Here is a 22397-nt window from a genome sequence, read left to right as displayed (position 1 = left end):
AAAGACATTTGAAAGTAAACAATATTCCTTAAATAAAGGAAGTATAGAGCAGCACTGACAGAAAACATATATATTTAAAGTCTACATGTTGCAGAATGAACATTTCTTTTCCTCATTTCACACTAAGTGGATGTAGTTACTTCATTTTTAATAATTATTAGCAAAATAAGTAAAAAAACTTCAAAATTCTTGCTCATGTTGGAAAAGATTCCAGGGCCTCTCCATATGCACAGTGAAGAAACCATAAATAAATCTGACGAAGCAGAACTCTAACCTGTATTTGCAGAGTACCATTGTCTGTTATGCTAACTCTCCATAAGTCAAAATGGGCATGAATACCTTTCTTGACATCTACAAGACGAGAACGCCAATGGTATTGAAGGCTTGAAAATACTACTGCTCATGACATATGAATTTAAAATTTGCATTTAGTAAAATTAAACAGCAGTAATTTCTGAAGCAATTTTGTTTACATCATTACAAAAATCTTAAACAAATACAGTTTTAGCCTCTGATATCTTACAAAGACTTTTACAGGTGCCTTAACATTAAACTTACAGTTAGTCTCGTTAGTAAAGTTACCAGAGGTAGATGTTTCCTCAAGATAGACTGAGGGAAAAAAAGGCGTTAGTCTCCTTTCCCACTCATCATATCTCCCCACAGGGTAGAACATGCTTCTGAGAACCTAGACTACTGGCTCTGATAAGCACAGTACCACAGTACAGAACTGGTAGCATCCTACTTCTTTCTTAGAGGTTGACAGACTACTAGATCCCTAGTGAGAAGCTCCATCCATCCTTATCCCCAATCCTAGTAGTCCCCATCTCATCTTCCTGCCACAACTTATGTTCCCAGAGAAGGGTCAGGTTGGGAACTGAATGCCAAAGTGGTAAAGCAGGAGATACTAAAGGGGGAAAAATAATGCTAGAAGCCTCTCCCTGCAATTATCCTAGTAAGTTTGCAGCTGATTACATGCATACTTATGCGCTTGCAGTATCAGGACTTATCAATATTTTGGTTTACATAGGGTAACTTCATAATATTCAAAACACCCAGCCAGTAGTACACAGAAAAAAAAAAAAAAATCAGCATTTACAGTTTAGTTCATTATAATGAATAATTTAATATCACATGGCTCAAGCAATTTCTATTAAAGCCTCATTCTGATTTAAAAGTTTTTTTTTTAATCCAGGGATTTAACTTAATTCAAGCTGTTCTAACTTGTTCAGGTTTGAAGAAAGTCACTTTTTACATAATTCAGACTCCCTACAACAAACCTTTGCTAGTAGAAAGCTTTACAGCTTCTATTAGGACTGCGATTTTAACATAGACTATGTTATTTTATTTCCATAGCATTAAGTTTACATTTGATTTCTTTGAAATATACTGGGATTAGCAACTAAATCCAACGATGTCCTTAAATATTGCAAACTAAAATCAGAACAGGTCTTTGATGCATAAGTGTTACAACTTTCACATTTGAATTTCAAAATCATAGTTGTTAAAAATAAGCTTACCTGGCCATTAAAAAGAGTAAAGGTGCATGACTAATGAGCCTGTGGTTGTACATTCACTTACAAAGGAACAATCAACTTCAGAAGCCCTCACCTTCAAATACTGACTGTTGTCAAGCTGCTGACCACTATCACATATCCCTATTGCTCAATGCATCAGTCAGGGAACTAGACCAACCACGAACATCTTTTCCCACCCCACCTCCTCCTTATTTTTCAGTTTCCTCATATACAGAGCCACACAAACAGCTCTACCAGCTAAACAGCAGTCCAGAACAGGAATGAAGTGGCTAAAGCAGCTCCATCATACATAAGCAGCACTTCAGATGAACATGAGACCACAGTACATTAGATCGGCAACCTCACACAATAATGGAAGTTTACTTCTATAGAACCAGTAGTATTCTGCATTAAAAAAAAAAATCAAATACCTTTAAAAGAAAGCTTACAGCCATCTCTTAGCTATCCTTCATTTTCAATTTAAATGTTCCTCATCCAGTTTCAGTCATTTATCAATTATCTTCCATCTTTGTGAAGTATTTACACTGAAGTGCAGAATTAACTGAAGTTAGTCAACTTACATAATTTTGAACTTCTTGTATTTACTTTTTTCCTCCTTTTAATCTAACTGCAGTGCTCAGTAGATGGAGAGGTATAAAATGTATTACATATTAAGCCAAATTAAAACACATATGGCATCCTTACTTGATACACAGTACACCAATGTAATTTCATAGTGTTATTATAGTTCCATCTTCTTCTAATGGCTTATGATCTGGATCTTGTACTTCATATTCCATGCTAACGCTGCCTGCTGAATGATTCAAGTTCATCTCACTGGAAGGAAGGAATCCATTTTGTGTTGACTCGTGAAGGAGTTCAATTTGTGTCAACGATTCTAGGCTTTCGCTGGTAGGTGCGGCTTTTGGAATCTGCTGTGGCTCACCACTATCTTCAATAATAATGTCCTCTTCATCACTCTCCTCTTCTCCTTGCAAGAAATTTGCTAAAATATTTGGCATGCTACTTGGAAGGCTAGATTCAGTAGACTGACCGGAGCTGCCAGAAGTCCGACTGTTCCTCACAACATTATTTCTCTGGTTTGCTGGTCTTACTGTAATGATCAGGTTACGGCTGTTTGCGATCATCATGTCTGTAACCTGATCAAGGCTTTTTCCTGAAACCTCTATTCCATTCACCTCCAGTACTTCATCATTGACAGCCAGTAAGCCTGTGCTTTGAGCCAAGCCTCCAGGGACAAGCCTAGATATGAAAATCCCTGGAACTTTCTCTAATCCATGTGGCGTTACTCTGACACTAGAGCCATCTCGTATATAGAATCCCAGGGGTTTGTCAGTTCCGTATTTGTAAAGTCGTACCCTACGATGGGTTTCTGGAAGAATATCTACATCTATAATAGAAGACACTGGTCTGAAGTCTTGTGGCATGCTAATGACAATGTGCGGTTTCTTCTTGTGATTATCCGGACGTAACACATTTGATAAGACATTTTTCTTCCTTGTCATAGTATCCGTACCAAAGGCACTGTAGTCTGCATCTTCTGTAAAACATAGCACATTGATGATTAGATCACTTTATATGTGGTCCATATTGCATTGCTATCATGTTTTAGGTTAGCAGAATGAAATATCCAATCTATTCCGGCTTGCTATAGTAGAAACATTTCTCTCTACACAAGACAAGAGCTTTAATGTTATGAGATTCAAAATTTGTAATACTTTCGGTTTCCTTCTACCAAAGGAAAGAGAGTAGGCAAAAAAATTAAAGCAAGTTAGCAGCAGTAGAGACACAAAGAACTATAGCTGCTTGAGAGAAAGGTTAGAATGGAAAGAGTGAGTACATTCCTAGAAACATTAATTTTATTCAGAGTAATTCCACTTGTTAAGTTTTCTCTCCTCAGGTTTCAGATCATTGGAAAAGAAAGAATGAAAAAGGGAAAGCAGCCAGTGTGCCTATTATTGCCTAGTTCCTGGAAGCTAGCCAAGTGACCTGGATTCAAACTCCAGAAAGCTTATTCCATTCTGCACTCTCTTCCCTGCCCCCATGCAATGTAGGTAAAATGGCTGTGGAGCAGAAACAAAGAGATCTCGCACACAAATACTTCAAGCAAAACTGTTCATACAAGCAATACTGTAACTGCCACAATTTGATACAGAAGTATGCAAATGGCTTAGAATTTTAAAAGAAAACATATGCGAGTCATACAAACACTTCTAATGGAAGAGAAAACATGTTCTGCAGAAGCAATTCTGATGTCTGAAATGCCTGTTTACCAAGGGAAGCTTCCATTTTTCCTTTTAATATGCAATAACTCTCCAAAAACAATGAACCAAAACACATTCAGATCCGAGTTTCCTTGGATTTACACTTGTATTTTTTTTCTGCAGTGGATAAATAATCAAGCAGAACTGCTTTGCACTAACCCTGGGACTCGGAAGTTGGGATTTCTTTGTATTATCACATTAAGATGCCATTGGTACAGCCAAGACAGTAAAAGAGTTGCTATACATTTCAATCTGTGAATTGAAATAATTACAGAAATGCTATCCTAGTGTGAAGTTTCAGAAGAGCTGTCAATTGCTGATGAAAAAAAGTACACAGCGAGAGTTGGTAAGTCAGGAGATTTCTTTTTTCTAGGCTAAGATGAAGACATACAGACATGTACCAGTTAAATTTGGACTCTTCAGACGCTTTAAGCAAAATAGAACAGAGAAAGTAGTTCTGAGGCAATAGTCTAATACTATTCCAGCATGTAATACTAACTCCTCCCTTCCCCAGACATTAGGGCTGCTGAAGACAAGAGGAGTTTTTTTAAGAATAAAGTGATTGGTCTACTAAGGCAGCCTTGGACTTAATATTCTAAAAGATAAAGGACAACAGAAAAAGAAACAAATTTAAATTAGCCCACAAAAAACTCAAAGGGATTTATTATAAACTCATACCTTGTCTGTACACAATAGTAATAAAATAGTTCATCAACATGATTTAAAAAGATGTGTCCTGATGATGGCCTCATTTACACTTAATTTTTTTTGTTTAAAAAAATAATCACACCTTAAGGGAGGCAAAGCTGTTTGCTAAAGACAGAACATCTTTTGCATTAAAGTTTACAGATAAAGTTGTTCAACAATTTAATTGACACAAACAGGAATTATTTCTGAAGACAGCTAAGTCTACAGGGCCATACCATACTCTGGAGTCGCTTTTGTGACAATCTCAGTTACTTTGGGAGGACATGGGTGCCCCTCTAGAGTATTATATCCACCTTGCATAGTTAATTTTTACTTCTGCTGTTTCTCAGATTTGGCCATCTTTCCATCCAGACTGGTGTTTCTGCAAGAGTCACTAATGAACAAAGGCAGCACTAACACAAATTGTTCCACATGTGTTACTTTACCACAGTGCTCTCACTTCACGTGAGAAAGTGCATATTGACAGCACCCTAGGGACTTTTCTCTCCCATTTCACCCACTAAGACACCCTCTGCAAAATCTGCTTCCCTGCCTTCTTAGGATCAGCAGGTAAAAATGAAGCTAAATCAAGGGCTGGGCCAGCAAGAACAAGATGAAGTTTAACAAAGACAAGCGCAAAGTCCTGCACCTGGGATGAGATAACCAAAGAGGCCAGTACAGGCTGTGATCTGTGTGGCTGGGGAACAGCCTGCTGAAAGGGACCTAGGGGTCCTGGTGGACAAGCAGAACAGGATTCAGCAGTGCGCTGCTGCAGCAGAGGCAAACCGGATCCTTGGGCTGCATTTGCACAGGCATTACTAGCCAAGATAAAGATGTCTTTAATTACTAAAAATGAAGTAATTACGTTAATTACAATTAAACCCACTACTCAGCACTTGTCAGGCTGCACCTGAAGTACTGTGTCCAGTTCTGGTCCTCACAATTCAAGAAAGATGTAGGCAGACTGGACAGGGTCCAAAGGAAGGCCACAAAGATGATCAAAGGGCTGGAGAACCTGCCCTATGAGGAAAGGCTGAAGGAGTTAGGTCTTTTCTCTCTGAAGAAGAAAAGGCTTAGGTAGAACTTCACCACAGTATTTCAGTACTTAAAGGGTGGCTGCCAGGAGGACAAAGACACACGGAGAAGACAGGGCAATGGGTACAAGTTGCACTGGGAGAGGTTTCATCTCAATATAAGAAAGTGTTTTTTGGTTTGGGTTTTTTTGGGGGGGGTGGGGTGGTTTTTTGGTTTGTTTTTTTTTTTTTTAACAGTGAGAACAATCAATCACTAAAACAACCTCCACATGGATGCAGTGGAGTCCCCATCGCTAGAGGTTTTCAAGGTGCAATTGCACAGGATGCTAGATAATATCACCTAGGCTCCCTTTCCCATAAAAGGTTAGACCAGCTGATCTTTCGAGGCCCCTTCCAATCTGAGCTCTTCTACGATTCTATGAATTGTACAAGAAAGAGTAGGAAAGTAGAAGCAAACGGAAGAATCCACACTAGCTATGCTTGAGAACATTAGAAGATTGTGAATACAGGAAATAATTTTTAGTTTATTTGGGAGTCTGAAAGGTTCTCTCAGAAAAGCATGGAATTACTATTGTTCTTCAGCAAAAGAGGTTAAGGAGAAAAAAATTGTGATTTAAGGTTAAATTAAAATAACACTAGGTCTCAACATCAAGCGAGAAGGCTTTAGAAATAGCCTAAAAACTGTTCTTCAGATGCCTAAGAGTGTTAAGTCAGTTGTATTGAAGAGTGGGTTGATTAAAAAACAATCCAACCTCCCAAACCAAAGCAGGTAACAGGTGGACTATGTCTGAAGTGTAACACACCTCCAAAAATGCAAACTTACCATTTTCTCTGTAAAGTGCATTTTGGGATATCTGACTGAAGATCAGCCATTAAAATCCTGTACTCCGTTGCTGAAAACATGCTGATTTTTCAGACAACATGGAGCAATTCTTTTAATGTTTGCTTAAAATTTATGATCAAAGAAAAAAGTGTGAGAAGTTTTGCCCTTATCTCTACTGACAACCCATCCAACCAGTTTTAAGTTAGACATCTGGTCGTTACATTGGGAGGATTTTTGCAATTCAATGAGTTGCAACAGCTTCTCTTTTTTATTTGGAACTACAATCGCTTACAAAACAACTTGGAAAGGGCAATTGTGAAATAAGATACTAGACAGACAGACCTTGCTTTAAATATCTTCTACTGTTGAATACAAAATAACACAATGACAGCAAGAAAGTGATAGTATAGGTGAAGATTTTAGACAAACAATAGACAATGGTGACTTGAATATTAGAATTAAGAATGTTAATGAGTGCAAAGGTTATTTTTTTAGGTCACTGATTCTCCCTCCTCCACCAGCAGCTGGTATGCATCTTGGTGATCTCAAAAACTATGTAAAAACTTTTTTGTGCAGTGCATATCTAAGTAGTGATACTTTAGAACTCTGGTTTTACAGCTGCACAATCAATGGTAAATTCAACAAGACTAGAGAAAAGTATTCCAAGGACCAGAGAGACATTGCATGGACAAGAAGTGTCATTTTGCCTCATTTGAAAAGCTTCACTTCTTTTTGGTTTGTAGTGGTGACACATTTCTAGGCATTTAACACCGCATTGCTCCAGAAGAGCTCTGCTCTTTGGGAAGTTCTCCAGAGAGCCGATGAGTAAGTTGGAAGCATTTTGACTGATTAGTTCCATATTGTTCAGACCTTAAACCATATTATGCTTTTTAGGTTTTTTAGAGTAAGCTCATCTAAAGAAAATAGGAAACTTGCACATGCACAATTTATTTGTGCTAGAGTGCAAGTTGCTGATGAAAACTCTAGGATATAGGTACTAACATATTGGTACCAGCAAAGCACTAAGTTTCTACTGCTTTTACTACAAGAGTTGGCTTAGAAACAGTACAGAGGAAAACAGTGTATCATAACATTGTCAGTATTGATGTTCTTACAAGTGCTCTTCCACATGTATTGCAACATGAAAAGGTACTCAGTTTGGGGGTTTTTCTCCTTAAATTCAAAGTGCGCACATTCAGATTCTTGTCAAAGCATCAGAGTATCTGGTATTTTACGCGTTCTGTCCTATCAGATGTATATCATATTTGACATTGCCAGCTTGCCACAGTGGGCTGTAAAGCTTCTTCACCTGCATAGCAAGCCACATACCAGGACCCCTCTCCTGCCACTTAGGCCTTCTGTGCCTGCATGGTAAGTCTGGCATGTACTAGATCTACAAACATATACACATTTATTACAGCCAAGAAGTAGATTTATTGTCCCCTGCAAATGATCACAGTAAGTTTGTGCTCTTTAGATCTAGATCTATTCACATGGCTTTTCACAACTTCCCTCCCCAACAAAAATAGAGTTCACAAAAATCACCACCCAACCTGCCTTCCCACAACTACCAGCTGATAAGGCTTAAAACTTTTGTCCAAATCAAATTTTTCACAGTTAGTAGAGAAACACGAAGATCAGTTGCAAATGGACTGGCTTTGAAAGAAATACTGCATCAGTATATCTGTATGTGAACTAACAGATTCAAAAGTGCTTTTTAAACAAAAACTAAGATCAGAAAAACATTTATTGGAAGAGACATGAACTTTAAAAGTCTCTTTCAGACGGCAAATATACAATCAGAAGTCTTAACACTGAGCTGGTGCTTTTGCTTTTAGAAACTTACTTCTTAAGTTACATGACACATTGTTGAAGTAAAAGCATCCCAAAATTGCAAGCCATATGTCAAAACATTTAAGAAACTATAAGCACCAGAGGGTAGTTGTTTTGCATTGTAACTAATCTTAGTAGTCTAAAAATTCAAAACTAGCACAAACCTTAAGATACACAGTTAAAGTTACATAATTTGTGAGGAAAAAGAAATAGTGAAAGGTTGATGAAGACTCATCTCCAAATCTCAGCCAAGCAGCATGACTCTGTTTAACCTCTCTTCCACTGCTAAACAAATTTTCTAAAGCAATATTTTCGAGTACAAAAGCATCTTTGTCCTGGCACCTAGCTAATCAGTTTAAAGCTGCAGCAGAAAATATTTTGGCATAAAGCCAAAGGACAAGGTGCTAACTACAGACAGTGTTAAGGAAAACATCCACATAATGCAAGAATGATTTTTCCCCCAGCGTTTTCAAGCTCAAGGTGGCACCAATCTGTATATACTTGTTACATAAAATTTAAAACAAAAGCCCACAAATGCCAAATCTGGTTTCAATTTAACGTTGTTAAAGACAGATATTTAAAATGTTTTCCTGATCTATTTGCAAAGCAATGTAGAGTTATCCCTCAAGAATTAAATTTTCAAAATCCCCAAATCATTAGTACATTTGAATATAGATGCAATTTAGCATGTTTTTTAAATAAGCCCCAACAAATCTGGTCTCTTTAGTCACAAGTTATAACAAAACATGGTTTTAGGAAACTAACCTATGTTTTCAGGAAGAGGACTCAGAACAGCCAGGATATTCCAGAGAGCGCTGTTTAAAAAGCCAACTCCTCTTACTTTTCACCAAAATAAAGCTTCTCAGTGAAAAAGTCTATGTCAAGAGGCACAAAGGAATTAACCCAAGAACTCACTTTTTACTGTATACAGCCATATACATGCAGAACTCGCAGGAGTTGTATATTGTAATTTAATACCCTGCAAGTGAGTTTCAAGGACATTATAATGAAACATATCTTTTGTTAAGTTATCTTCTCTATTATTCTTGTATTTACAATGCAAAGTCCCCCACATTGAACTGCCCTTCAGGGCCTGTGCAAATTATGTCCCCACCACCATTTTATTTTCAGCAAGATTTTTCTCACAGACAGAGTGACTCCCATACATCTGGATTTAATCATGATACATCAGTTTAACCTTTAAATTCCAGATGTCAACAGTACCTGTTAATCTGTTAAACTGCAGGATGAAATTCCAATAAGCAACTGTTTCCCGCAAACTGATAGCCATTCTTGACTTGTGCAATATCAAGCTCCAGTTTAGATTTAGCACTGGAACAGTTTAAAATATTTTAAAGTAATTTAGTTAAATACAATTAGAAGAGTCTAAGGGGAATAATGTGATTTGATTTCATCACAGGATTGCTAGGTTTCTTACCACAATAACCAATACACATAAACGCTTAGGATTGACAACTTTCTAGCTTTCATAAATTAGGAATCAAAATTGAATAGAAGAGAAAAGAGTGCTTACTCTGGCATAACAAAATTTCTGAAATTTCGGAGCAACATTATTACAATTGTCACTTACTAATAACATTGCAAAAGCATCTTGTTGCTCCCATTTCAACCCCTGAAGGTATTCCTTGGATGCAATATACTAAGAAGTTAATACTATTTACCCTAGATTTTATTGTAGTCTGCTCATACCTTATGTTAGCTTTCCACAAATTGCATGTAGCTTCTAAATAGGTAAAACAGTATAATAAAACTTTATCTTTTAAGACAGCAAAAACTTTCTCTCTTCCCCACAATAGCTTTTTGCCAAAGATCTTAAACTCCCAACTATTATTGCTGGAAATATAAAAAAAGGCAAAGTTCCATTAGAAAACCCACAGAAATTTTTCAGATTATTTAAGAGAATGTATGAAAGCCACAAGAAGCCTTGCAGGTAGAAAAGTAACTGGTGTCACTTATTAGTTATAGTTCCAAAACAACACAGATCAAAGCTGTCCCATCAACGGCAGGTATTTGTTCAGACACTTGATTTTCAATTTCAGAGGTACAGCCAATAAAGATCTGTGCAATCGGATAAATCAATCACACCTAAACAAATTAGGCTGCACAAATTATGACACATCTCTAACTCCTACAATTCAACTTTAGTTACAGGCAAATTACTACAAATAAAATACAGAATCAAGTTATTTCCTTATTTGCCATCAAACAAACCTCTGTTCTATATGGCAAAGATGCTAATGGAATCAAAGCCTCAATTTAATCAACAGAAGTGATCGAAATAGTCACAACTAACTCAGAACAAAGCACAGTGCTGGAAGTGCTGGACTCAGATGCCTGCCTGGGTTCTTTATTCCCTAAAACTCTACAGCCAGAAGACTCTAGTCTCAAAGGGAAGGTGATGACAACTGATACTTTCTACACAGCTTTTCCAGCTAATCAATTCTTGGCATAGTAAACTTAAGCAGGTTAATCTTATTTCTAGTTCTGCACATTATATCAATTCTATTATCAATTCCTCAAAGCAGAGAATTAAGAAATAATCCATCATGCTTTAAATAAAGGTACAATGAAGGTATAAGGTGTTACAAATGTAACACTAGTAACAGTCAGCATTAAACATGTAACACTAGTAACAATCTAAAAACATATGGTGTTAAAATATAAACTCAATAATCCCAGTCTGACAAAGTGGTTTATCTGTTCTTGTCATATGGCTACTGTAGAAGATTAAGTGGAATCATAGACCTTTTCTACCTCTAGGTTCTATTAAAGCAAATAGTTCATTCTCTTGGCAATTCAGGACTGAAAACATAGGCCTTACTAGACTATACTATCCTCAATACAAACAAAACAAACACATTTTGCCAGCAACACAGCAGCTGGCAAGCAGCCACACTGTTTTTGAATATTGTTCCTGTGTTAGGCTGTTGTGAAGCTTATTCGTTTTTTAGAGTGGGAAAGTTGATAAAAGCTTCCGATGCCCAAGCATTTTCTAAGGAAAATAAGCCTGTCTTAGCAACAACCAGAAACAGTGCACATCTTCATAAAATAGCTAAGCAAGAAGCAGTCTGCTATTCAAAGATCAGTTGACTGCCTTACTATGATAGGAACTGCACATGCATGTGTTCATGTATACATACACCCACACAACGCATGCACACTCACACCTGTATGCAAGTAAGCAGAAAACCAACAAGTGCAGAAATCAGGTTTTCTTGACTTCTCTGGATTAAAACAATTTCAAATCACATCACTAGATTTCTCCCCTCACCTTCAGTTCCATATACGGAATATGTTCTCCTGGACAAGAACAAATACAACTTCAAATTTGATTTTTTTTTTCCTTCATGAACAAAAGCAGACACTAGAGAAAGAGAACCAGGGCTTTGTGCCTGAAAGACATGCTATTTTTAAAGGCAAACCAACAAACTGAGCAACACTCACATTTGCGGTTTGCTAACCGAAATAAGCTTGTCATTTTGAAGCTTCAGAATGTTTTATTAGGAAAGTGTGATAAGAGTAGTGTATTACAAAGTTAGTCTTTAATTTATACTGACATTTAATACTTCATGTAATAAGATTTTCAAGTCCTTTCCATCCTGTAATGGCCTCTCTTCTTGTCTGATCAAGATCGGAATTTTAAGTGAAAGGCATCCAACATACAGAGCAGAAAAGCCTAGAGGTTTAAAGTTTATTTTCATTTGCTTACACAAAACCAGAAAGAAGCATTTGCTAGAGATTTAACTTGACTTTATCTAACTGAACTAAATACAAGCAAAAAAAACCACAAAGTACAAATAGGTTGCCTGAGGAAGCTCTTGCAAGAGAGATGAGTTATGAGCACCTTTCATGATCCGTAATTGTTACGGAATTCAGCATGATGAAATAGGACTGAAGAGTTTTTTCCTCCATACGTCACACTGTTTGCATACAGTATACTGCAACACAGTATAACTGGACAAACAGATGATTCACAGACTTCAAGTGCACTTACCTTTTCTCTGAATGAAAATCCTGAGTAGAGGATTGGCTGTGGAAACTGCTTTATGATAATTGTCATCATTATTGATAGGCAGCAGGTCTCCATGAATGTCCGTATATCCCACTAGAACATCAACATTTGGTATCTTGTGCACATGCTGCAATAATCCATAGAACTCCTCAAACTTTCCAGGTTTGGATCTCTCCAGAGAAAATCGTCGAAATTCTGCTCCAAACTACAACAAAATATATCTCATATCATTAATATGGAAATCCAACATCCTCAAGCAATAGAATGATTTGAATGTTAAACCAGAAATGTTATGGAATTAAAAGTGCACTAAAAACTACAACCAGTGAAATGGCATAAAAAGATCAGTTTAAACTGGGTTTTTTTTCCCCAAAGTTATAACTATTTCTAGTCTTGATTAAAAAAAAATGTACTTTTGAATATGTAAAAGTTGCTTGCATTGTTCCGTTTAGGTCAAAGCATTCACTAATATGGGAGCTTAGCATTAAGTTGACAAACTAGTGCAAGAATAATTGCAGATTCTTACATGCTTATGAAACAGCCATGCTCTCAGTAAGGGACAGAATTCATACCCAGCACTGATGCTGATGGCTCAAAAACAAGATTATGATTAGCCTCCTATGGTATGTTGACTACCTGGAACTTTTTCAAAGAAATTTCAGTGCACTTTAGAACGGTATGTATAGATTGTTATACAGCTATGGTTAACCTATGCAAGACTGAATAGTTTTCAGATTCCCAGTTGTTTGGACAAGAAATGAAAAAGCCACTTTGACCTGAAGACTACAAAGAATGGCTGCTGCTTTTCAGTACAAACTACGTGCAGTAAAGCTTTAGTGAGCTGATCTCAAGTCAGTTCTGCTCTTACCTAAAGAGAGATAATAAAGGAGGCAACCAGCCACTACTTAAGAGCATTCAGAAGATTTGCCTGCACAATCAAGACTCAAATCTTGACTGCATAGTCTTTTAAAATGTGGTTGTATCCAGGGTATAAAACAGAGAAGATTCAGAAGATATGCAAAAAAAAACCATTTAATCATTGGCACTGTACTTTCAGGGGTAGCATTTGCATTTAGTCAGTATGATCACTCAACAAAAAAAACCCAGCTCATTAGTCCACTCGAGCTTCAGTCTCCTATATCACCTATATTACAAACACTTATTAAAAAACAACGCTAGCAATGATTCAGTGGTGGTAGGCATAAGACTAAACTGGGTGGAAATGAAAAGGCAAGCATTTGATGTAGACTAGACAGATTTTAATTTTAGCAAGCACAACTGGTAAAATTATAGTGTTCTGCCCAACACAGGCAGGACCCAAAGCAAACAGAATATTGGATAAAAATAACTCCAAAACCTCCATATCAGGCATACACAACACACCAAAGATGCTAAAAGGAATTAAGAGATAGCAGCAGTCAGGTTACTAAAAGCAGACCAGCTTGTATATGAATTAAAAGGGTAATAAACTAATCACTAAAAAATAGAAAATAAACAAAAAAGTTGGTAGCATTTTTTTGTGAATTCTATTGCTGACCTACAGTGAACACAAAGACTTTAAATAATTTATTTAGCAAGTTTAGTTTGAAGCAGAACAGAAAGGCACCTGGAACAAAATACTCACTGACTGAAAGTTTGAGCCTCAGTATCACATACTTGGGTATGTTACACACAGCAGATGTGAAGGTGCACATTATCAAGCCTCCAGACCAACCTCTACCTCACATTTGATTACAACCTCTTGGAGAATAAAAGCTTTAGAGTTCTCACATACAAACAAAGGAATGAAAATAAGGAGACAAGGACCCCATTGTTAGCACATTAACACCATGCTAACTCAAACACAGCACAGCAAAACAAGCTACACCTTCCAACACCCCACCTTCCTCCAAAAGTTTCACATAAAGGAATTATCTGGGAACATTTCTCTTCTAGAAATACTCCAATTACAGTAACATTAACTAACAATAAGGCAGAAGCAATGATTCATACCTGCTTACAAGAAAAGTAAAGAAAAGCCTGCAGGAGGAACTCCCATCACGTCAGAAGCAGCACATTTAATCATGATGTCAGTGAAAGACTTTATCCTGTGTCCCTCAAATCTTTCTTCAGCTATGTGAAGTATGAATGCCACAGGAATTGTTCGTGCATTGCATCCATTTCAATTGTTTGGCTTCGAAAGACTACATAGTTTAAACATAATTCAGTAATAAAAGTTCAAAAAGCCAACAACCTCACTGTCAATTTGGAGTAAATGTTAAATCCTATTGCAGCAAGCATACAAAGGGCCAGATTTTCCAACGTGTGATTTATCTTTTTCCACATGATTTTATACATAGTTGGTGCAAACACCAAGAGACTAAATTATTTCCTAACATGGCTTGCCATATGCTCAACACTATTATAAAGCAGATAAAGACAAAAGTAAAACTATGCAATTTCATAGTTTATTTTAACCCCTGAAATGTTTTCATTTTATATGAAATGTTGCACTCCATTCCATTAAATGGGCTGCACTTACAACTCACAAGAAGTTTAGAGGAGATGAAAGATTGGAAGAGACTAACTTAAGAAGAGAAGGCTTCTTGCCACCTGAGCTCTTTACAAATGCATGCTGTTACACTGGTAACTCATCTGGGAAAACACAGTACAAGCAATGTCAGCGTACTAGGAAGTTACTAGAGATACCGATTCAAGTAAGACTTACTTATGAGAGACATATTTAAGTCCTCTGTAACACAGCACACTGCCACTATACTATAAGTCTCCAGCAACAATAGAACATGAACTACAGTAACTGTATCTGTCTTATCAGTATATGAGATTTCATTCTGCAAAAAATATTATTCCAAGTCATAAGAAAGAGGGGGGGAAGACCTGAATTTTATATCTAAAGAACTAGACATTTATTTTGGGGCTTTCATACCATCACCAGGAACTCTAGTTTGGGGTATAAGACTTGATTTTCTATGATGAGAGAAAGGGATAACTGGAACTAATATACTATGGGATTCCCTAGGGCAAGTTCAGAACAGTTACCCAAAGTGAATAAGCTAGACTAACAAAAGGATTTTGCTCATGTAACTGCAACTACAGTTGGGCTGTGCTGGCACAGCTTTGTCAGTTGGGGCATGATTATTGATTTGGAGTACCTAAATAAAGAGCTGTACATCGCTGATAAGCCTTCAAAGCCTAGACCACTCCACAGTAATGGTCCCCTCCACCTCCCACACAAGCCTTTCTTCTTTCTCTTTAGAATTGCTTATTTTCATAAAAGGAAGATGACTCCTACGCTATATTAAATCAAGGTGCTGTTAAATAACACATTAGCAACAAGTAGTTCTAGGAATGCCTTGAAACCTGCTTCATAATATGCACTTAAAAGACAGCCCCTGTTCAGTAGAACTTCTACACTTTTCTGTACAAACACCAAAGAACACATCACACAGGTGATCCCTAGACATATTTTAAATCAAGGAAACACATGCAACGGGGGAACAGTAAGCCTAGAGTTTTGGGCTGAGGCAACAAGTATTTTGTTTATAAACACATTGTACTGATTGCTTTCAATCTTACAAGAGCATAGATGGAAAACAGACTTCACCAACCACAGTAACAGCTATGCTTAACTAGTATTTGAAATCATAGCTACCAGCTATTCCTGTGCTTTCTGGTTTTGTCCACATGATAGTTAATTTAACACTTCAAAGAAATCATCATCATTCAAGCTAGAGAGACCAACCATACATTTTCTAGAAGTTTCAGCACTATGTTATCCTCAAAAAAACCACACAACATCACAAGTACTGCTTCACCTATACTGCTGCTGTAACACTTGATTAGCAGGAAAGGAAGGTACAGAATATAGACAACAGACTGTAGATCAGTTTAAAAAAAGCCCACAAAATGCATATTTTTCTACCAATGGAAGAAAACACATTCCCATGTAGGTGCGCTTGCAATTTGCCTAGACAAGGAAAAGGGGGTTTTAACTCAAGTTACACACATTTATTTAACTAATAGGTTGACACTCCACCTAATACTGCACATCCAACGCTTTTACAATTAACTGCAGAATGACATGTAAACAACATCTTACAACTATAAACCAGAACAAAAATCTAATTTCTTTCTGAACATCAAAGTTTTGTCAGCAAGGCTTTGTCTAATCAGCACATTAAAAAACAACAATAGGAAGAACGGATGCAGATACACCCATGAGAGAATTTACAGAATTGTGCAAAGCTTTGACAGTAAGAAACTGTCGGTATAAGCCATAACATACAGATACACACTCATAAAACAATTGCCAAATACTCAGATAGCCTCTAAAAGATGGCAAGCTCTACTTTAATGTAAGTTAGCCAGGGCTTACTCTATCAAGTAATGCAAGGTATGCTCTACCCCACAGAAAAAAAAAAGTACAGAAACACACAGTCATTAAACAACAACAAAAAAAGTACAAAAACAGTCACTAAGTTAAAGAAATGTACTTTTTTTCTGATTCAGACAAAGAACAGGTTTTGGAGTTTGAATCATAACTCCAAGTATCTCTTTTGGCCCAGATATCCCAAACTTTCCCCAAACACCTACTTCTCTGTATGTTTTTTAGTCTATGCAGAAACTAAGGGGCCAACTCCACTAACCTGTTTTTGTAAAACACTTCAAAAATACTTTTCCCCCCCTCCCCCTGCAGACAGCGCACCCAGTAAGCGACACCACCACCTAACTCCCACTACCTTAGCCTTGTCACAGCTCAGCAGCCTGAGGAGACCAGAGGCAGCTGGCCGGAGCAGGGACAGGCAGGTGGGGAAGGGAGTCCGCCCCCAGCCGCGGATCCGGGGACCACCGCCTCCCCGAGCCCCGCGGCCTGAGGGGCGCTCAAGCGACACCGGGGCCGTGCACCGGCGGACGCCGGCCCCTCGCCCTCGGTGCCACCTCCGGCAGGTGAGTCAGCAGCTCTCCCTACCCCGCGTCCCCTCACCGCCCTTCTCCACAGCGACACTACGACCAGACGCCCCCGCAGGGCAGGGCCAGGCCGGGCCAGCTCCTTCCCGCCCTGGCGCCGCCGCCGCCCGCGGCCCTCAGGCGCGGTGGCCAGCACCCACCTTACTCTTCACCTCCATGGTGCCCAGGCCCCGGCTGCCCGCAGCCCCGCGGTGAGGCCGGTTCATGCCGCCGGAGGGTCGGTGTCTCGTCTTCTCTCCTCTCTCTCTCTCCCGGGTGCCCCCGAGCGCCCTGCGGGAAGGGAAGAGAGGCAGAAGGGGAGGGCGAGCGGCGCGGCCCGAAGCCAACTGCCCCCGGCAACCGCGGCCGCTCCGCCGGCTCCTGCCGCCGCGACGCCTCCGCCCTCAGACAGGGGGGAGGGGGCGGGGCCACGGCGGCTCCTGGCACCTGCCGCGCCGCCGAGCCAGCGGCCAGCCGCGCGGGGGCGGGGCGGGGCAACCGCGCGGCGCCGCCACAGCGCCTGCGCCGCAAGGAGGGGGCGCCGGCCGGCGGCGGGCGGGGCCGCGCACCTGCCGGTGGCGAGCATGCGCAGTCGCCGGGTGGCGAGAGGGGCCGCGCACCTGCGCCTGGCTCGGCGGGGTTCCAAGATGGAGGGGCCGCCCGGAGCGGGTGAGCAGGAGCAGGAGCAGGAGCAGGAGCAGGAGCAGTTGTGTGATGAGGCAGTCTTTTTTTTTTTTTGCCTTTCTCCTAGGGAGCAGGTGTGGGATGTGCCTCGGCAACCTTTGCCCTGGAGTAGCCGGGTCTGGTGTGTACACAACAGGGCTGCGCTGGCTGAAGCGCGGTTCCCCGCCTTCTCCTCAGGCGCCTCAGCGCGTCGTCCCCTGCGCTGGGGCCGGCCCGGCCTCGGGCTGCGCCCCTCGCCGCGGGCAACCACTAGCCCGCACCTCCGCGCCCTCCCACAGCGTTGGGGAGGCGGGCCCGGCAGCCGGCCAGGCCTCGGCGCCTCGCAGCCTCCGTGCTGGGAGCCCGTAGGGCCAGGCTGCCCTGAAGGCCGGTGGCATCAATGCACCTCAGGCATCCTGCGAATTTAACACAGAAGGTGCACCAGTGTTAGTTTATGTATTGACAGATGGCATAAAATAAGTCTAGATCGGGCTGAAAGGTTGAACTCTCTTACTCTCAGGGTGCATCTGTACGCCCATCCTGGGCATAAAGATGTTCATGGAGTTTGTTTTCATTTTAGCTACGAATAATATTGCAGGATCTCGTAACATGTCAGAGTGGTTGTCTTGGGTATCCTTGTTTATTGGTTTAATTCTCAGATAGATCAATGATTTTCATATAAAGGTCTGCTTAGCTACCCTGAGAGAGGTACTGACAAAACTTAGTGGAGAGACCATAAATATCTTACAATCTGAAGAAAAATTACTTTTCACTTACATAATTTTACATGTATTGGCAAGAAGAAAGCATGTAGATTAATCTAGTTATGTCAACAAATCTTTGAAATATAGGTCTCTCCCTAATCTATAAACCTGATAGAAGAGAACTCAGTGTGAGATATCCTTGTGTAAATGTTATATAGACAGCTGCGAAGGGAGTTCAAACAACTCCATGCAGTTGAGGCAAGGTATGAGTGTCTAGTCAGTTCTCAAGTCTCAGTTGGTAATCAGTAATTAAAAAAAAAAACATCCAGTGCTGAATCACTTTTAAGTTGGTGCTGTTTTTTGTACAGTTGATCTTACTCCCATCATGCCAAAGGCAAAGAAATTGCAGCTATCACTCAAGCCAAGACAAGTTGTCATTAGTACAGAGGGTATCATTAATTGTTAAGTATAGTTTGCTGTCAGATGGTGTCTAGGCTAATTCAAGCCTTTCCATCCTTTATCTAGTAAGTTTTGGTTTTACAATGCAAAAGGATACATGGAGAATTCAGTCTGTAAATTTAGATAAAATCTGTGATCCTGGTGTAATAGAAGATAGATTACAGCTATGTGAGCAAGACTTGGATAAAACCTCTTATTTTGTCACTTTGTAATTACAAAATTGAAAAGAGCTTGGACTGCTTTCCATTTCTGTGTTCTACAGCATGCTTTGCTTAATGAGCTATAGTTAAGCACAGAGAAGAGCGCGAGTGACAGAAGAGCAGTGCCTTCTCCAGGTTTTTAAAGCTATTCGTTTGCCTCTTTTCTTTTGGAGAGAGGGAGGAAGAACCTCCTGAAGATGATTTGTGCTTGAAACCGTCGCGCAGCTAGTTTTATTGCTATAGATTTATGAAGTATCGTCTAAGATAATTTTTTTTCTATTGTGCATTCCTAGCATGATTGGAGTGCCATGCAGTGGGTGTGGTAGCATGCTTAAGGAGTCAGGGCAAATTCATTTCAAGTCACTGGAACCAACCTAATAAAAAGTATTAATCACTGGCTTGCTTTCATCACAAGGAGCTGATGTATGAGGAAGGAATGTGATAAACAATTTGATTTCAGATAAAGGTAGGGAGAGAGGCAGGCTTTTTGTGCCAGTTGTAACACAAGTTTATAGAGCTGTTTTAGTCACAAGTTCTGTAAAACCTGTGATTCAGACTTGATCAAGCTATTCATGGCACGTTCAGTTTCTGCTTCTGTGAAATTGAAAGACAGGTTGGGTTTCCTAATCTCTGGTCAGTTGGGGAAGTTTTTTGGGAGGCCTTTTTTTTCTTTGCTTGTTTTGGTGTAGAAATTCGATCACTAAGTCCACCATGGAGTATAGTGAGATTCTACTGTAATGCTTCTTTCCCATCTCGAGACCTCCCACTTTTTAAGTGGAATGCTATTCCATACAGCCCTCCTGGGAGTTGAAAGAATACTTCTAAGAATACAGCATAGAAAATGTCTGCCAGTGTATGTTGACTGTTATTGATCACCCACCTAAACTTTTATTGTATAGTTCAGGGCTTATGCTGTTTTTATATTTAACATAAACTATTCTTTATTTACACTGTCAGTGCTAGCTCAGAAGAGTGACTGTTAGATTCAGTAGATTGTAATCTGATCTTCTATTGGAGTTGACAAGAGGTTGGGTTTTTTTTTGATGGGAAGAGAAAAATAAAGGGGAAAAGAGCAGCGTTATTTAAAAAATCATAAGAAGATGGTTATACCACAGATTCTCCTGCTTTCTTTAAAAAAAAATAAAATCTGCACTTACAGGCTTTCATTTTGGTACTTTCTGCAAATTTGATACATTAATCTTGCATACCAGTTACGTTTCCCTACAAAGAGGGGAGTTTTCAAGAACAGTGTATACACTTGGATAGCTGCATTTTCAGCGTATTAGGGAGACGTGACCTCAAATTGCTTTTACCTTCCCCTTAATAAGTGAGTGGTACAGACAAACCATTTGTGTCATAAACACATCTGATGTTCACAAACGCAAATAATATTGTAGAGCACTATTTATAGGTGCCCATGAAGCCATGGAAGTACATTGCATAACATTCTGTTAATAATCCTGATCGTGGGGCAGGATATGTGAATTTACAAGTGTTGCATTAGATAGAAAGAATTTGAGAAGGGTAGCTTGTTATATTTTATCTCCGTGAAATACAATCCATACCAACAGCACTATACAAATGTAAGAGCAAAGCTCATCAAGTAAACCCCATTGCATGGCAGTTTAGCTAATTTATTAGTAATAGTAATATTTAAATAACACCAGTATAATAAAAACTGAATCTCTTATCCTGAAATTGTGACAGTTGTGGGATTTTGTGGATTTTAATTTTGGTTTTGGGGGTTTTGTTTTGGGGGTTTTTTTATTTTCTTGGGGGGGAACCAATGGTTGGTTTAGTAATGAATGTGTTTGGTTTTTAACTGTACAGCTATAAAATTACTTTTAGCATTGAAGTAGTGATATAAAAGTTTGTTGCTTTTCTTGTGCAGAAATCAGCAATACAATACAATCCTACCAATAGTATAGTGGCTGTGTAGGTACAAGTATATGAGTGTAGTTCAAAAGTGCTCTCCAGCTAGGGACTGCTTCTCCTTTTCTGGCTAGATTTTGTCAATGCATTTTTTGTACAGGTACCTGGGAAGGCTTGAGAAATGTTTCTGTATTGAAAAAAAAAAAGAATACTAAAGAACTGCAACACTTGCATTTAAATATCTGCTGCAAAGAAGATAGGAGCATATAAGTCCAAAGTGATGTACACTTCAAATCATATTTTTGCTCAGTAAATAGATATTACAAAATACTTACATTGTTAACTGAAGAACTAATGCTACTTCACCTGTTAAAGATAGGATGGACCAGAGGAGCAACCAGAGAGTTAAGATGGAACAATTTCTGTGTTCTGATTCTCCCTCTGGTTTCTTCTTTGGCTGTCAGCAAAACAATTAGCCTTTTTTTTTTCCCCGACTCCTCCTCCAGGCACCTTTAGTTACTTTGATGCAATATTTACTTACCTGTCCATGACAAAATGAATTGATTATTTTTAAAGTTCATATGTGAGATCTTTTCCAATAAAATATTTCTAGTTTCCTAGGGTTTCTTTCAATTAGTACTTTTGTTTTATTTTGTCTAGCTTTATGGGAAGAGTTGTCTTTGTATCATGCTGCCTGTCAAATAAACGTTTGTTTCTGGTGTGCTATAAATCTAGATCCAGTTTTGGAAACACATTTAAACTTAGTCATGCAAAATATTCCCATAAATTAAAGTTAAACATAAGTACCATACCTAGGAATCTGGACAAATCTAGAAGAGCTGTGTGGAAAGGAGCAACGAGCAGCCATATACCCTAGTAATCAGGGACACCAAAGCGGTCACACTTCCTGCCACAGAATTGAGACTGTAACAAACATGGGAGCACCGTGAAGGCCAGCTCTGGTTAGGACTCCTGAGATAGGTGTGCTTGGTAGGCTGAGAAAATTCTCAGAACATACTGTTATGGAATTATTTCTTTATTAGGCAAGAGAAACCGGTGAATTATTTCACATTTTCTTACCTCTGCAGAAATTTTTCCTTTTCATTATGAATGGGAGTTCTGACTTTCAGCTAGCTCTAACATCAGACCCTTAATGGAGGATGTGTTGCAAGTACTTTTTAGAAAGAATGCCATTTGTCCCAGCAGTGGATGGTCTGTAGAATATTTCTGTGATTTTTCTTGGTTAGGGGCTTTAGTTGTGATAAACTTCTGAAGTTTTTTGACAATACTTTCCTAACAAGTTAAAAGCTAATACTGAGATATTAATTTGTACTCTCTGAGGT

The 22397-nt window shown here is 39.1% G+C and overlaps 1 protein-coding gene across 1 annotated transcript; it reads right to left on the bottom strand.

The window, feature by feature from the left end:
• Positions 1-1987: 1987 nt before the first annotated feature.
• Positions 1988-17464, bottom strand: PARD6B (par-6 family cell polarity regulator beta). Its single transcript, XM_050907416.1, has 3 exons — positions 17318-17464; positions 12192-12414; positions 1988-3075 (listed from the first exon to the last, which is right to left on the bottom strand). The coding sequence occupies exons 1-3, from the start codon at positions 17381-17383 to the stop codon at positions 2246-2248; spliced, it is 1119 nt and encodes a 372-aa protein (XP_050763373.1). The 5' UTR covers positions 17384-17464; the 3' UTR covers positions 1988-2245.
• Between the last annotated feature and the right edge of the window lie 4933 nt (positions 17465-22397).

This window comes from Gymnogyps californianus, chromosome 17, assembly GCF_018139145.2.
Source record: "Gymnogyps californianus isolate 813 chromosome 17, ASM1813914v2, whole genome shotgun sequence".
In the NCBI taxonomy this organism is placed as follows: Eukaryota; Metazoa; Chordata; class Aves; order Accipitriformes; family Cathartidae; genus Gymnogyps; species Gymnogyps californianus.
The sequence above is the reverse complement of the archived record's forward strand: the minus strand, read 5'-3'. Positions and strand labels throughout refer to the sequence as shown.